Source organism: Barbus barbus (assembly GCF_936440315.1).
Source record: "Barbus barbus genome assembly, chromosome: 31".
Taxonomy (NCBI): domain Eukaryota; kingdom Metazoa; phylum Chordata; class Actinopteri; order Cypriniformes; family Cyprinidae; genus Barbus; species Barbus barbus.
The window spans coordinates 4,533,760-4,550,909 of NC_136759.1; the positions used below are offsets into that span (position 1 = coordinate 4,533,760).

Genomic DNA, 17,150 nt, shown 5'->3' on the forward strand with positions numbered 1-17,150 from the left:
GCACGCGTGTGCAGATTAGAAAGTGTTTTGCACACTCTGAAACTCTCCACCTTTCGTCTGGAGACAGACAGGCAGCTCAATCCATCCCACACGGTTCAGTTTTCAGTGGTGCATGTGAATCTAAATGTGAATTATGCATCACAACAGTATGAAAAAATGATATTTGCCATATATTAGATTTAACAGTGTCATTCAATTATTAGTGTTTTTTAAAATTGACTTTAAAAGAGCATTAGATGACAATAAAGGGATCCAAATGTAAAAACAGGGCAAATGATCATGCACAATAAAATATCCAATAAAAAGAAAATCTCTCTCTATATATATATATATATATATATAGGCTGATAACCACTATGGTACTGATATAACATATATATTTTTTTATATTTTCAAAACTTTTTATTGTTACTTTTTGCTTTATTGTACTGTTGATCTGACTCAATCCAAAAACATAACTGATCATCTGATCATCTGATTTATTAAACTGTATTATTACGCAAGTATAATATACTTTCTATTCTAGGAACAATTTGAAACTGAATGTGGGATTAATCAGTATTGACATATTTGTTTTATATATATATATATATATATATATATATATATATATATATATATATATGACATGACTTTACAGTCATGAGTCAACCTTTTATTCCTAAAATATAAAACCAAACTGATTTCTTTAAGAAATGTATATTAATTGTATCACAATAACAACCTATTGTAATAATTGAAATGTGAGCAAAACCTATAAAAAATCTTCCAAAACCTACTTTTATACTGTAACAACAGTATAAAATAAACTGAATAAAGTCTCTTTTTTTAAAATATGGAAAGTTTTATGTTAGGGTTGGATTATAGTATAGTTATAGTATAGTTTAGAACTAGCTGTGCAAAAAAAGAAAAGTACAATGATCCCATTTAGTAAACGTGTGTAAGAGATTTTTACACAAATTTTGTCAGCGTGCATCTGTGGGAGCAGTTTCCAGCCCCGCAGGAGCCGTGTTTGTAATTTCCCTCTGTGTGTAGTGCGTCTGCAGGAGCGATTAACCGCACTGCAGGAGCAGCATGAGGAGGAGCAGCTCTCTGCACGGCGGGAGGTGCTGCAGCAGGCCTGTGAGCAGAGACAGGAGGCGCAGCGGGAGGTGCTCCGACTCAGGGAGGCGCTGGAGAACACCACCTCTGCTAAAGTAAAGCAGCTCATGGGCTCATATTAATTAAGAGACTGCATGAAATGTTTGTGCGTTTGATATTTATTGGACACTTAAAGTAACCTTTCCATTTTTTAAGGTGCAGTGGTAACTAGTATTTTTTTAGTATAGCTTTTTTCAGCATTGTTTTTTATTTTTGCTTTCTGTGTTGCAAAAATATGCATAAAACATTTTAATTATTTATTGTATATTATAATAAAAAAAGAAAACAATTTGTGCTACAATATTAGCAGTTATTTTTAATTTATATTATATATAAAGTTTCTGCCAGTTTCTGAGCTTTTCTTTTTTTCTGACAAAAAACAGCACAATTCTGTTGATAGTGAAAACTGCACACGTTCTTTCTGTCTTCACTGTTTTGTTTGAATAATGAAGTTGCACTTTTTATTGGAAAATTAAACTGAATCAACTTTCTTTTGTCAAAAAGCTCACATTGGTCTGTTTATTTTTTGTTTACATTCTGTTGCAATTATTTACATAAAACTTTTCAATTAAAAAAAAATGGGCTTTTACAATATTCCCAAATAAATTAATAAATAAAAACTGATACTGCAATATTAAAAGAATAACTCAGCCAAAATTCCAAAAGCATATAAAAGTACCATATAGTAATGCATATCATTCATATGTTCTATAACCTTCTGAAGTCATTCAAATAATATGTGTGAAAAACAGTCGGGCTGTTATTCATCTGGCTCATATGTATCTGTCCATCCATCCAGCTTTGTTAAGCCAATAACATGATAACATTCCTTTTCTGATGTAGAAATCTTTGTGTGTGTTATGAATGAAGGTCATAAGACTTTAACCTCTTTCTTTCTCTCAGGTGTTGAATGAAGAGTTAGAGGTTCAGAGCTGAGCACCGCACTTCATTCATTAACACTGGAAAACACTCGACTACAGACAGAATATCACAACAAAATTAAGGTATATCAATTCAGTTTCAGTTTTAATGTCATTTGATAGCATGAAAAACAATTGTACATTGGAATTGGCAAGGTGTCATAAGAAACGAAATAAGAATAATAGTAAAAGTTAAACAGTGTTTAGCAAATTAGCACTAATTAAACTGATGATTCAGAAGGATAAAGATGGAAAATAAGACTAAATATGCCAGTTATAGCAAAACTAAGTAGAAGTTCTGTTGATAGAGACAGTTTTTCTCACACACACTGCTGGGAATGTGTTGTTTGTTCAGGCGGAGCGAGATCGTGTGTCTAAACACCTTCAGGAGCAGCATCTGCTTTTAGACACAGCCAGGAGGAACATCCAGGCTGAACTACAGGGCACGACATCAGAGAAACTCACCCTGCAGAAAGAACTGTGAGAGACACACACATTCACTACTAGAAATCATTCACAGCTGGTGGATCGCGACCCACAGCAGGAAAAAGACAAACGCTTCCTGTGTCTTTTGTTGCTGATGCCAAACGCAGTATCCAAGCAAACGCTACCGTATTTGGACTCAAATTCATCTCACTTCTAGATTGTTAGATTTAGACTGATGGCAACATGTTGAGTGATCCTTGACAACCAAAAGTAAACAGCATAAAAGAAAATCTGACTGTAAATCACAGTTCTGACATAATGTACTGTAAATAAGATCAGGATTAAGGTTTGTAATCATCAGCTCTTATTTTCTCTCAAAGGGAGGCACTGAAGGCAGATCATGCCAAACTGCAGCAGAGTTCCACCGTTGCCCAGGAGACAGCTGTCAATCATCAGCAGATGCTGGAACGCACCATCGAGAGGCTTCGGGGGGAGCTCAGCTGTGCCGTGAAAGATGGAGAGACCCTGAGAGAAGAGAGAGATCAGATAAAGAGTGAGGTCAGTTGAAAGTTCTTTTATAAGTTACAAGAAAGCACTGCGAGGTTGTTAAATGTATGTGAATGAAACAGATAAACAGACATTCTGACCAGATGAATCACATATTTTTTTTTTTTTTATTATTATTATTAGTAGTAGTAGTAACATATTATTGTATTATATTGTATTATATTATAAATTTAATAATAATATGTATCAATTATAAATGACAAATTCTACATAATTACATATTTAATATACATATGCACATTATATAATGTATTATAATTACTAGCATGGTTCATTTTTATAAGAATTAAATATTGTTTTAAATAAATTAATATTAATAAGAATCATAATAATTACAGTGACAATAACAAATGTAATAATACAAAATTTTATTAAATTATACATAATTATATAATTAATATACATAATGTATTATAATTATTAGCATGATTAATTTAAATTTTTAATACACTAATATTAATAATTTTTATAATTACAGTGACAAATGTAACACTAATTATAACAACAATACAAATACAATTTAATTTAATACATTGTATTAAATTATACAATTGTATAATTAATATACATATAATATTAGAATTATTAGGATGATTAATTTGATAATACAACAACAGTATTTAAATTGTTATTAAAAATAATAATATAATATTTTATTTATTATACACACACACACACACATTACAGAATGTATTGTAATTATTAATATTGCTAATTCATTATATTAATATATTATTTTTATTCATGGTGGTTTTATTTATTCAAAAGCTGCCATTTTAGCAAAGCAATACAGCAACAATGTGGTTGTGCACTAGCACTGAATATCTTTTCACACCATACTAACAACAGCTCTTAAAAGGAATAGTTCACATAAAAATAAACAAATTCTGTCATTTACTCCCCTTGTCACGGTGCACACAGCAAGGAGGAACGAGGAACACGCAGACGAGGATGTAACATCAAAATAACAGTCTTTACTTCAGACATCAAGGCAGGGCAAGGCAGGCACAGACAGGAACACCGGGGAGTAACGAGTAGACCAGATGAAATCAAACTGAACAGACATGTATCTATAAATACACAGGATAATCATAGATAATTAGACGTATACGACTGAACAAGAATTAACTAATGATCGCACTAGACGAGGATAGGAAACAAACCAAATAAGGAAACAAGAGGCGGGAACACATGGCACACACGACAGAGGACTGACACCCCTCATGCCATTCCAAACCTGTATATGTTTCTTTCTTATGTTGAACACAAAAGAAGATATTTTGAATTTTAAAGAACCAAATAGTTGTTGGTCCCCATTGACTTCCATAGTAGGGAAAGAAATACTATTGAAGTCAATGGAGACCATCAACTGTTTGATTGCGACATGAGGGTGAGTAAACGGTGACAAAAAAGTTTTTGGGTGAACTATCCCTTTAACATTTGTAAAAACACTGCGCCACAAAACCATTTGTGGCCCATTGCTTTAATGAACTCTTTATTTCCAAATCTCAGATGAACTCTGTAGTCATTTTGCTGGAAAATGAGAAGAACATTCTGGAAACACAGCTGTCGGAGATCAAGGTACTGTACTGCTGACTAAATGTGAGGTCACTTCCAGTCTTTCTCTAGTACATTTAGGAGATCAGAGTTTTTCACTGAATTTCATTTCTTCTCCTGGATTGGCTGGATATAAAATGAAGCTCATTTCACCTGCTGTACTGACTCCACTACAGCAATTACCATAAACATCCTCTTCATCCCTGTGATTGACAGGTGGAGTTGACCATGGTGAACTCAGCACTGCAGAAACAGAAGGAGGAGAACAAGGAGCTGATGGAAAGCCTGGCAGCCTTGGAGCATCAGCAGGTTTGAGATCAAAAGATCACAGAGTCAGATGCACGTCAAAGGAAAGTGTGCTTGTAAGTCTCTCTCTTTCTCTCTCTCAGGTAACTCGTCGTCAGGTAGAACAAATGCTCTGGGACTTGACAGACAGCAAGAGCAAACTGGCCTACGAGAAGGGCAAGTTGCAGGTCCGTTTCACACAGACACACGCATTTTGTATGTGTATGGATTTATTGCATGTATTTTGCACAGTGTGACATAAAATGATGCTTGAACGGTCGTATGATGAACACACACATTATATGTCAGAAACACATACCAGGCTGTGCGTGTGCGGGTGTGTGTTTACACAGGCACGAGTGCAACAGATGGCTGCTGACCTGAAGACATTGAAACAAAAATGTGCAACAAAAATGCTTCATTAGTATATCACATGATTTCTGTAGTGCTGAGTCAGTATTACAATTCTGGCTGATACCTGACAAGCCAATAATTAATTTATTGATATGGCTGATTTTAAAATGAAAACTCTAACTCTTGTTTTATGCTTTTTAAAGAGTTATTGAATAATGGAGCATTTAAAAACTGAGTGAGAGCAGCAAAGCGTTGTTGGGTTTAGGGTGCAAAATGATGACAAAACAAAATAATGGTTGTTCTTTGGAAAGAAACGTTAAGGACTTTAAGAATAAATATCAAATAATAAATAATGCATGATATGACCCTTCAACAAGTCAACTACTGAATATTTAACACTCTTTCTGTCTCATTCTCAGGCACAGAGAGAAAATCAGAGACTAAAAGAACAACTTTGCGCACTACAGCAACAGCACAGAGACACAGTGAGGGATTCAAAGAAAGACAATTGAAACCTATGAGCTGAATTAACAAAAGTTCAAACGTTTTTATGTTTTTGTGCATAACAGAATGAAGTAGCGCAGACACTGGAGAATGTCCTGACGTCTCACGCTCGTCTGCAACAGAACACACAAACATTGCATGCAGAGCTGAGAGAAAGAGCGCAGGAACTACACACACTCAGGAGAGAGAGGTATGTGTGAGAGACTAAGAGGACACACATCTGGTTAAAAAAACAGGGTCATAGCAGCTTAATGGGGTACTCATTTTTTATGTTGCACTGGCTGATATGGCAGCTGTCTTTGACTTGTGGCATGGATGTATCATCACACAAAAGTTTTTAGTTCCCAGAAGTGCTATATTCACAGTCAACCATGGGTAAAGGAATAATTCAGACAAAATGTAAATTTGCAGAATTTTTTTTTCATGCAAGATGCTGTTTCATCATAACAGATTTGGAGAAATATAGCATTACATCATTTGCTCACCAATGGATGCTCTGCAGTGAATGGGTGCCGTCAGAATGAGAGTCCAAACAGATGATTAAAAACATCACAATAATCCACACCACTCCAGTCCATCAGTTAACATGTTGTGAAGCTAAAAGCTGTTTGTAGGAAATAAATCGATTATTTAAGCCTTTTAGACACGTCACAACTCAAATAACACTTTTTTTTTTTTGTATGAAACAATTATGAGTGCTTAAATATTTGCTCATTTCTGGAGAATGTCTTGCCCATAGACCTCCATTATAAGTGCAAACATGGTCTTTAAGTCAGTGATTGTTTGTTGTAATCAGCATTATGTTGTGTGTTTGTCAGACTGCAGGCTATGAGAGATTCAGAGGCTTGAAGCTGAAGTAGAGAATCTCAACGCAAGTAACAATGAGAAGGTATAACACACACAAACACACTGATGACAAAATAAACAAGAGATGAGATCAAGGAGTTTAACTGTTTACATGTTCACATTTCTGAAAGTTGAATCGTTGCAAAAAGCACTTGATGAAGCTCAACTGTACAACAGGAAGTTTGACCAGACTTTAGAGCAGGCCTTACAGGAAAACCACAATGCACAGGACAAACTAAACACCCTCAGCAAGAGGTGAGGGAATGTGAGTTTATGGTTTATGTCTTCCATGTTTTTTTGAGTTTACGTTATACATGACTGCATCAGCAGGGAGGCGGAGCTTAAAGAGGCGAGGGCAGAGATTCGGCGATTGACAGAACATGTAGATTCACACAAGAAATTGCTCAAAAGGGAAAAAGACTCTGGGAGAAAGTCAGCACAGAGGGTAATGTTAAATAAATGATGTATTTTCTTGCTAGGTAGATTTTAATGTACAGCATTTACCGGTATATCTAATCTACTTTTTAAATGCTTTAGAAAACATTTGAATTTGATTCAGTTCTACTTTGATTCAACTACTCTTGTTTTCTTTATAGCTGAAGAAGGCACTAAATGATGCATCGGCAAAGTCAGGTGACCTCTCACGAGCCAATCAGGAGCTTCGAGAGAAGGTGTCTGAGCTGGAGAAGCTTATATCCCATCAGAGGTCTCAACTGAATCAGTATCTGGGCAACAGAACAGCACTGAATCACTCTCTAAGAATCAAGGTGTGTAACTTTACCCACCATCTGTGCTGGATACAGGCTCTCTCACTGTAATAATAACATCCTAGAATACACAAACTGAGTTTTTGCATCGTCTTTGCCTTGCCCACAGGATTTGGAAGCAGAAATTCAAAGTCTTGAAGAAGCAAAGGATGAATATAAGAGGAGGAGTTATGAACAGGTATACGTTCAAACTTGTTTTATATACAAACAAGTGAAAATTTCCTCTCTAAGGGTTATGCTAAACCAAATATTTTCAAAATCCAATAGCTGATGTTTTTTGGAATGACTACTCTGTATTAACCTTTAACCTTAAGATTTATGCATCGTATGTCATACATGACTTTCTAACGCCTCTACATCATTTACATAATTAATACTGTCCCCCCCCAAAAAAGTGCCCTTCTTAAAGTGCCCTTCTGCGTCATCATCTTGTGCCCACACGGAGGCGCCGTCATCATGCAAAGCATCTGCGCAAAGGAGCATGGGAGCCCAAAGTGTCCATCAGTTGTACCCTTTGAAATCCTTCATTCCGAAGGGCCCTTTGGAGGGCGATATATCCTGTTTGGAACATGGTATGTGTGTTGGAGCAGGGTTGGAACTAAACTCTGCAGGGCTGGGGCCATCCAGGAACTGAGTTTGACACCCCTGATCTACTGCATGTCTTCTGCCCCCTTGTGGATTATAAGTAGAAAAGCCTCCAGGTTGCAATACATGTTATTTGCTCGTTAAAGTAATGGAAAAAATAACTTTCTTATTCATACTTTTAGTCGCCTTGATATTTCATTAAAATAATATTTAATTTCATTATTTATAAAAAAAAGTGTGGAAATGCTGTATTTGAGGTAAATTTTAATACTTTTTTTTAAATAATGTATTTAATAGTGTATTATGTTGAGCACAATAAAATTCATTTAAGTATTGTGCATAGGCCTGTCACGATAACAACTTTTTGTTGTGCGATATATTGCCCCAGAAATAACTGAGATAAGCAAAATTATTGTCATTTTAAAGACCATTTTATGCCACTGGATATATAATCACAACGTAACAGCATAATAATGCAAGAAGACCTACACACTTCCAAATAACAACAAACTTTTAATTTTTAAGAATATTTAGATCAAGGAAATCAAGTATCAAAATATTAGATGCCTTAAAAAACTTGAATAAATAGTAAATAAACATTTTCTAACAAAAAGTGCAAAGTAACAAGTAGAAAAAAGAAAAATGCACAAAGAACTTGTATAGAGATTTTTCCATCTACAGTTTTTTCCCTGACCTTCTTTTCTCTGTAAATTAAGGGTGCACACTATTACTGAAAAACACAATCACTACTTAGCAGTCAGATGTCTGTATGCACAAAGGCACAGATCCCTAAACAAGACCATATCTGCAGATGAAACTTGTTTTTGTAGAAGCATTTTTTAAATTTGAACTAGCAACTCATGACTACACCTGCATGACTGCACGTTATGTACGAGAAGCTGCAAAAGACACAGGCGCAAGTGGAATGTTCAAAACATGGTGACTTTAATTTTTTAAGTAAATATAATAGGCGATATATTGCATCACCAAAAATTATTGAGATGATGTACATATATCGCACGATACGTCGATATATTGATTATTGCGACAGGCCTAATTATGCATAATAAAAGGAACGTTATTCATCAAACTTGATTTGAAGTTTAAGCATAGTCTTGAAAAGTATTGTTTAAGGCAGAGAATTACTACTCAAACACTGCTTTAATAGCTTGAGCAGCTCACAATGTTGCATTTCTAAATTCACCCTTTGAAGCACTGTTGATAAAAATATTAGAGCTAAAAACCAAAGAAAAATTGGATAATCTGACTATAACAATTTGCTGGACTACAGTGAACATCCTGACTAATCCCTGCTAATAATGCTATCTCCGAGTGTGTTATGTGTGTGTTTCAGTCTCAGTCTTTGCTGCAGCTGCGTTCTGAGATGGTTCCTCTCCAGTCTGTCCTCCACTCAGCAGGGGGAGCTACAGGCCGAAAGAGATCTCAATCACACGCTACAGGAGAAATGTTGGGTTAGCGCTCTCTTGTTCACCTTTAATCTGTGGCGCTTTCCCAAATGTTGTCCTCAGCCCATATGGTCCATGTGCAATTAATGGACTTGTAGAATCAGGAGCCATTAGTACCCATCCGCCGTTCCATTTTTTTCCTCCTTTCATCTCTTTCTCAGTTTGTTTGCTTTGTGATGTTCTTTATGTATCTCTTTTTTCTTCCTCTGTAGCTTGCAGTATCAGCAAACTACAGTTCCCTTCATCTTCCTGTCTGTTACGCCCTTCAGGGCATCAATACTGCAAGACCAACTAATCAGGGCTTTTGTGCTGAATGCTGCTGTTATGTGTGTGCAGCACCTGGAAGAGAGTTTGAAACGGCTCCAGGACGAGAGGGATGAGGCAGAAGTGAGACTCAGGGAAGTTTGTCTGGAGTCACAGCAGGTAAACAAACCCCATCAACATCCGTTTATACATGAGGAATAATAATAGAAGCAAATAAGGAGAGAATTTTTATTGTTGAGTAAACTATCCCTTTAAACCGAATATGAATGCTGTTGTGTTTCCAATATGATCGCGTTCCAACATTGTGAAGTTGATGCTGGAAACCGTGTCAGATTTTAGGTTGCCGCCTCCTTCTCTGATCACAGCCAGTGTTGAAATCATGCAAGCTCTCCAGAGGATGGTAATTTCTTTTGCCTCTCATTTGATTCCTTCGTTTCCATACCGCTTCTCTGTTCCTCAGATCACAGAGAACACGGAAGAGGACCACAGAGGGCTCTGCTCTAAATCCGAGAGCTTTAATGGCCAGGCTGAGCCACAGAAACTCACAGAGAGCTTGTGCAGGAGAGGAAAAGACTCCACACGATCCACTCCAGCTCAGGTAGCAAATGAGAAAGCAAAATTCATGAAATTATTTTATATTGTATTTGTTTAAGATCCATTAAAAAGGCTCCTATAAATTCAATGATCAATTGTACAGAAGCATTTTTTAGAAGAATTTTAACTTAAGAAAATAAATTTTCAAATCCTTTTTTTAAGAAAAATGGAATTTAAAAGTATTTATTTATTTATAATTTTTTTTATATACATTTCTTTTCTAAATAAACATACATTACTGTTCAAAAGTGTGGGGTCAGTAAGATTATTTTTTAAAGGAATTTAATACTTGTGTTCAGCAAGGATGCATAAAATGAATCAAAATTTGTTACAAAAGATTTCTCACAAAAATATGAAGCAACACAACTGTTTTTAACATTTGAAGAAATCAGCATATTAGAATGATTTCTGAAGGATCATGTGACAATGAAGACTGTAGTAATGATGCAGAAAATTCTGCTTTGCATCACAGGATTAAATTACATTAAACTATATTTAAATAGAAAACAGGAATTTTACGTTGTAATAATATTTGACAATATTACTGATTTTACTGTGTTTTTATCCAATAAAATCTATCAAAATTGTTTTTTTCCCATAAAATTCTGCCAAACTCAGACTTTTAAACTGTAGTTTATATTAAAGATACAGATACAGAAAAATATATAGATATATGTTTGTCCAAAGTGTCTTATTTTTTGACATTCGAATTCATTCAGCTTGCTCTCAATGACATCTCTGGTCTTTCTGTGTGTTTTTATTTCTGACCTGAAGGCTGTTCTCTGTTTTTAGACTCGCGTTTGCTTTTTTGACCCTGAACTGGAGCCCTGGGCTTCAGTTCTACAGCGCTGGGAGATCAAGAAAGAGCTGGGACACATCGCTGGCAGTCACAAACCCACAAGACACGTACGTGCACTGACCACCTGATAACAGCCTCCACGGAGAAGCGCATCACAAACTCATAGATCATGCATGTAATCAGCTTGAAAAAATTCTATTATCTACACAAGGTGTGTTTGTATGCAAGTATATATCAAGTATATTTAAAACATGGATTTTATTGCTTGAACCTAAAAAGCGCACTAGCAAAAGTACATGTGTGTGTAGAAAGACCGAGATGGTCTGCTCATAAAATGAAGTGGAAACAGAGCTGAACTTTATGACCATGCACCCTAATTACTCACAAATTACTCATGTTAAACATGTTTATTCCCTGCAGCCCGCAGCAAAGTTATTCAGTTGCAATAAAACAAGGTCAAACTCTTATACCTGCAAAATGAAACTCCAGAAAGTACAAATATGACTGCAAGGGAGGTGAGGTCTTGCTGTAAGAAAGAGACAACCTCTATTGTGTCTGTATATTGAGTTATTGTATTTATATAATTGTTTTTATTGGTATATCTTATTTTTTTGTCATGCCAATAAAGCAATTTGAACCTGAAAAGAATAATATAGCAATTGCAATATAATATATATATTTTTTATTTTATTTTTATTTATTATAATTTTATGCTGCTGTGACGTAAATTTTTCCCTTGGAAATGAATAAAGTTGATCCAATCCCCCCCCCAAAAATTGTAAAACAAATATATTTATATATCTTTTGAAATATATATATATATATATATATATATATATATATATATATATATATATATCTTATATATTACAATATTATATATTATTTAATCTATATATATATATATATATATATATATAGTAATATATGTCTATCTTTTTAACACGCACATATATGTATGTATGAATATTATTTTTATATTCTCTCTATTTTTGAGCAATGAATGTAAGAATTCCCTTCACAATATATTTTGAAAACCCATAATACAGTTAATAATATTAAAAATATAATTATCACTCTCTAAGAGAGTAGAGAGAGAGAGAGAATATATAAAAATAATTTATTACAATATGTGTACATGTATAGTAATAATTATTTTTATATTAATATAATTTAAATATTAAATAAATATGAATTAATTAGTAGAGAGGGAATATAAAAATTGGAGCCCCGGTGGCATAATAATATAATTATCACTCTCTAAGAGAGTAGAGAGAAAGTGAATATAAACAAATAATTTATCTCTCTCTCTCTCTCTCTCTCTCTCTCTATATATATAAATATATAAACTATTTTTTATATTCTCTTTCTCTCTACTCTCTTAGAGAGTGATAGTTATATTATTATTGATAGTATTAATTATATTATGGGTTTTTAAAATATGTTGTGAAGGGAATTCTTGAATTCATTGCTAAAAAATTAGAGCTTTTTGGGTCTAAGAACTGAGCAGCTACAGTCTCTCCCAAACCCCGCCCATCAGTGATCTGTCAGCCAATCAGAACACGTAAAAAGCCAGCGCTTGTTCTCTGGCTAAAGACCTATGGACAACTCCTCTGGTTCTTATTTGTTCTTTGCAGAGGCTTGTCTCAAAGCACAAATTCCAGTGTCATATATCACATATTTTATGTTTGCTATTTAAAAAAAAAAAAAAAAAAAAAGTTTGCTGCACTTATTTGAGCTTATGTGTAACAGAGCATTCTGGTCTGTCGTCTCTGTGTCTCCACCTCTCAGAGAGTCACTGCCACTACAGATGTTTTATTTTTTTCTTGTTTCACCTCCTTTCCTCGTCTCGTGCCCCCGCAGACAGCGCGCGCGCGCCTCCTCCTGTGCTGCCACGTAATCTCGCTCGAGCCTCGAGCCCAACTCACTCACTCAAAACCTCCGGGAACCGAGACAGCGATTGCGGAGGCTTAAAAACACACTGTACTAAAGCCCTCCTGCGGGTGTAGCGGAGCGCAGACTGCAGTGGTAAGCGAAAAGTGCGTGGAAGTGTCCCCACGCGAGCGCACGAGCGCGAGCAACAGGGCGATCCATGTGTGTGAAGTGGAGCCGGATAGCTTTCAAGTCATTTGCGTGCAACAGGTCGTTGATTTGTTGTCGGCAGCGCCGCAACTTCGATGCAGAAGAGAAAGTGTGTTGGCTCCTGCTGTCATGCGGTGGATTTCTAATATGTTCTGTACTGTATTAGTCTGATCTAAGAGCTGGACTGGGACTTCATGTTTCTCAAAGCCAGTTTGAATGTGTTTTGAGCCTCTTGAGTACTGTAACTCTTGTTTTCATGTGCAACACAAGATATCACACCCACCTGTACAACTGATTCATTATGTGACATTATCAATTTACAGTATGGCATATCATGTTCATGTCGTGCTGTATTGTGCTTGGTGGGTTTGGGATGTTGTGTTATAGAGTGAGTTAAGGTAATCTAGCACATTATTAACAAGCTGTCCACCAACAAATGAGATTTTATCAAATCAAACTATATGGTCATGTTTCACGTTAGACCAATATACACTAGTCAACCTTTGAAGTGGATCAAACCCTTTCATCAAAGTTGTCCTAAAAACCAAAATGCATTCTTGTCTTCGGACAACTTTGATGAACTTTTTTGATCCACTTCAAATGTTGACTACTGTATATCAGCCAGGTCAAAAAATAGACACTTTTGTGGCTCTGTGAATTAATAAAACATTTAAATCATAGAAGTTTCTGAATTACATACTTTTCTAGTTTGTGAGCAAATCAGTTCATTTGAATTGGTTCTTTGCATTGAATTAGTCAAACAAATTGGCCTGAAGATTCTTAAATCTTATTCAAATTTATTTGAAAATCCTTGTGCAGGAATCAGAAATGAAACCCTATATTAGTTCAAGAATCTACAGATATTGTGTAGATTTTGAACAATTCTGTTTTCAAGGTTGTTGTTTTTTGTGTGTGATTTGTTAATATTTATTTAAATTATTTTAAGCATTTCATATCAGAGTTTAGATCTCATTTGCACTTGTTAAATTGTTCCTAAATTGTATTATATATGTATTAGCATATATGTATGGCTACTGAAGGACTTCTAGTAAAGTGAACAGATTTACTTGGAAATGAGACGTCAGAGCTTCATGCCCCAGATTAACCTAACTCACCTGAGCTGATCTGCAAGAAACTACAGTTGACTGTAGTTAAGTGTTTGATTGAACTGTATATAGGTTTTTTTTTTTAATCCTCAGGTGAATAGTTGATTATGGGGGACACTTAATGTGCGCACAAAATCTTAAGATTCAGGATACAACACCCAGTTCCTGTTTGGCTGGGTGGGAATTATGTCTGAGGCTTCATTCTGTATGTGTGTGCGCTGCTGCATTTCCACATTCAGATTTCTTACTGCTGACCTTTGCTCAGTTGCCATGACTACGGGTGAAAAAACTTACTAGATATGGGGCAATATTTCACATTATTTTGTAGGGACAGCATCCTACAGTGTGACATGCTGTACTCAATGCAAAACATTTTTCAATTATTATGCATGCACAATTTATATAACATACTTAAGTTAATTTGTTCACACTTCAGGATCATGTAATAGAAATTTAAAAGTTGTATTATTTATTAATAATATATTAATATTAACATTTATTAATAGAGTATTGATATTTTTAAGAATTGAAATGTAATAAAGTCGACAAAAACCTAAAGTCAGCAAACATTTGTATCAGTTATTAATATATATATATATATATATATATATATATACATTATATATAATTTATTACAGGTATATAGTAGTTTTTTTTATATATGCATTCCTGGTACTGTTGTGCAGAATTCATCAGTGCAAAAAAACATTATATAATAATAATAATAACGAGTTAAAATCCAATCAAATTTCACCCTAGTTTTTTAATGCTGTCAAATGATTAATCACAATTAATTACATCCAAAATAAAAGTTTTTGTTTACATATGCATGTATATATTTAAGAAAAATATGCTGTTTATATATTAAATGTGTATATACATGTAAATATTTTCTAAATATATACTGTATGTGTGTATATTTATATATACATAATAAATAAACACAGTACACATACATATAGTATGTAAACAAAAACTTTTATTTTGGATGCAATTAATTGTGATTAATCATTTGACAGCATTAAAAAACTAGGGTGAAATTTGATTGGATTTTAACTCGTTATTATTATTATTTTTTTTATAATCATTATTTTTGTAGCTACTTAGCCATTAAATACATTGCTACAACTTTACAAATGTTTATTAATGAGCTTCAATTAAAAAAAAAAAAAAAAAATCTTAAAATTGTATGTATTAAAAAAAAAAAAAAAATCTTAAAATTGTATGTATTTTCACAGGACTGTGTATTTTGGGTTTTCATCTGGGATCGCCGGTGACCCGCTGTGTGGAAACGCACTGAGCCATGCGGCAGTTGAAGGGCAAGCCGAAGAAGGAGTCGTGGAAGGACAAAAAGGAGCGCAAGCAGGCCATGCAGGAGGCGCGGGAGCAGGTGACGACCATTGTCTTACCGACGCTCGTCGTGATCGTGCTGATCATCGTCCTCTTCGTCTACGTGGCGACGAGACCCGGAGCCATCGAGTAAAAAGACTCCAATCAGCCAAATCTCCCCTGTCCTCGTCTTTCTCTTTCATTTCCCCTCGTTCCTTCCCAATGAATGAACTGGACACAATCATAAGGATGGATGGATTGATAAAGGAGTGGTTTTCAGTGCCATGTTTGGAGTGTGTTAAAGAAGTCGTCTTCTATTTGGCTTCTGACAGAGTGCCTCTCCCAGCCACCAGCATTAGTGTCTGTGTTGGCCATGTTGGCTCCAAATGCATTTACAGGGTTCTAGTTTCATGCCAAAGCACCTGAGACGCAGCCGACTCGGACTGACCCAGGAACAGGGCCAGATCTGACGCCTCTGTGCTCAGTCAGTACAAATGAGAAGTGACTAGTATTGCACGTGTCTGTAGCATGCAAGCTTATGCACACACACACAGATCCACAAATGAACATTGATGGCCGTCACACGAAACCATTAATGACCGAAATGAATGTTACCCAGAATGTATACGTCTGAATGCTCCCTACCGAATGCCTCTTAACAAGCAGTAGCTGATGTTTGATGTTGAAGCGTGTGTGTGTGTGTGTGTGCGAGCAGATGCACCATGGAGTGCATGTTTCTATGACACATCTGTGATATACAATCCCAGCAGCAAACATACTCTTATTTTAAAATGTATTCCAGCAGGACTTGGATCTGAAAATGTGCCTTAACTTTTAATGACGTAACAGCGTTTGAAGTATTAATAAAGATATAGAAAGCCATGCTGACTGCTTTAAGTATGGTTTTAATAAGAATCAGTCTTTTGATGTTTCACTTTTTTTTCCCATCTGTCTCGATTGGAAAATGCTCTTGGAAACTTTGCTTTTGCTGACAAAACTTTGTGTTTTCTTGCAAAAAGTATTGCAATTACTATTACATGCACGAGCACTGAAATATAGTTTTTCATGCAAAAGCTCTGCAAGCCCATGCATTTAAATTCTATTTTTTTCTCTTGCAAAAGTATTTTGATCCCCTGAAGAACTTTACATTCACTTACACAAGTATTAAAATATGCAAAAGATTTATGAGAGTACAAATACTGTATAATAATTTTCCTCTCATCTTTCTTGCACAAAAAGTATTTTGTTCCCCTGAAAAATCCTGTATTTGCTTGCAAAACTTTTCATGCTCTTCTACAAAAGTAATACAATTCCTGTAAAACGTTATCATGTCACTTTAAGGGCTCTGTAGGATTTAAACCAGAGTGTTTAATGTCTTCTGGCTTCATTAGACAAACTACATGCTGTCTCTGCCTGCCAGAGAAGATCTTTTCAAATTTATTAGCAATTAAAAACATTTGGTTATAAGAAAATTACACCTTTTGAAATTTGCTCATGTTTTGTTTATTACTCTAAATCAGTGGTTCCCAAACCTGTCCTGCACATTTTGTATGTCTCCC

At 35.1% G+C, this 17,150-nt stretch overlaps 1 protein-coding gene and 1 pseudogene across 2 annotated transcripts; both read left to right on the forward strand.

The window, feature by feature from the left end:
- Positions 1–917: 917 nt before the first annotated feature.
- LOC306851250 (coiled-coil domain-containing protein 150-like) lies at positions 918–11,202 on the forward strand (annotated as a pseudogene). Its single transcript, XR_013786039.1, has 20 exons — positions 918–930; positions 1,036–1,196; positions 1,984–1,991; positions 2,057–2,144; positions 2,416–2,540; positions 2,867–3,044; positions 4,566–4,634; positions 4,827–4,919; positions 5,000–5,083; positions 5,669–5,734; positions 5,819–5,943; positions 6,572–6,596; positions 6,685–6,854; positions 6,927–7,044; positions 7,196–7,366; positions 7,476–7,544; positions 9,306–9,423; positions 9,754–9,840; positions 10,142–10,279; positions 11,068–11,202. The product of XR_013786039.1 is annotated as a coiled-coil domain-containing protein 150-like (transcript).
- A 1,763-nt stretch (positions 11,203–12,965) lies between these two features.
- On the forward strand, positions 12,966–16,502 carry LOC306851340 (single-pass membrane and coiled-coil domain-containing protein 4). Its single transcript, XM_079387501.1, has 2 exons — positions 12,966–13,102; positions 15,501–16,502. The coding sequence occupies exon 2, from the start codon at positions 15,566–15,568 to the stop codon at positions 15,743–15,745; it is 180 nt and encodes a 59-aa protein (XP_079243627.1). The 5' UTR covers positions 12,966–13,102; positions 15,501–15,565; the 3' UTR covers positions 15,746–16,502.
- Positions 16,503–17,150: the final 648 nt, after the last annotated feature.

Bases quoted from the DNA above. Each gene is read 5' to 3' on its own strand.
- LOC306851340 (XM_079387501.1), top strand. From the start codon at position 15,566: ATGCGGCAGTTGAAGGGCAAGCCGAAGAAGGAGTCGTGGAAGGACAAA.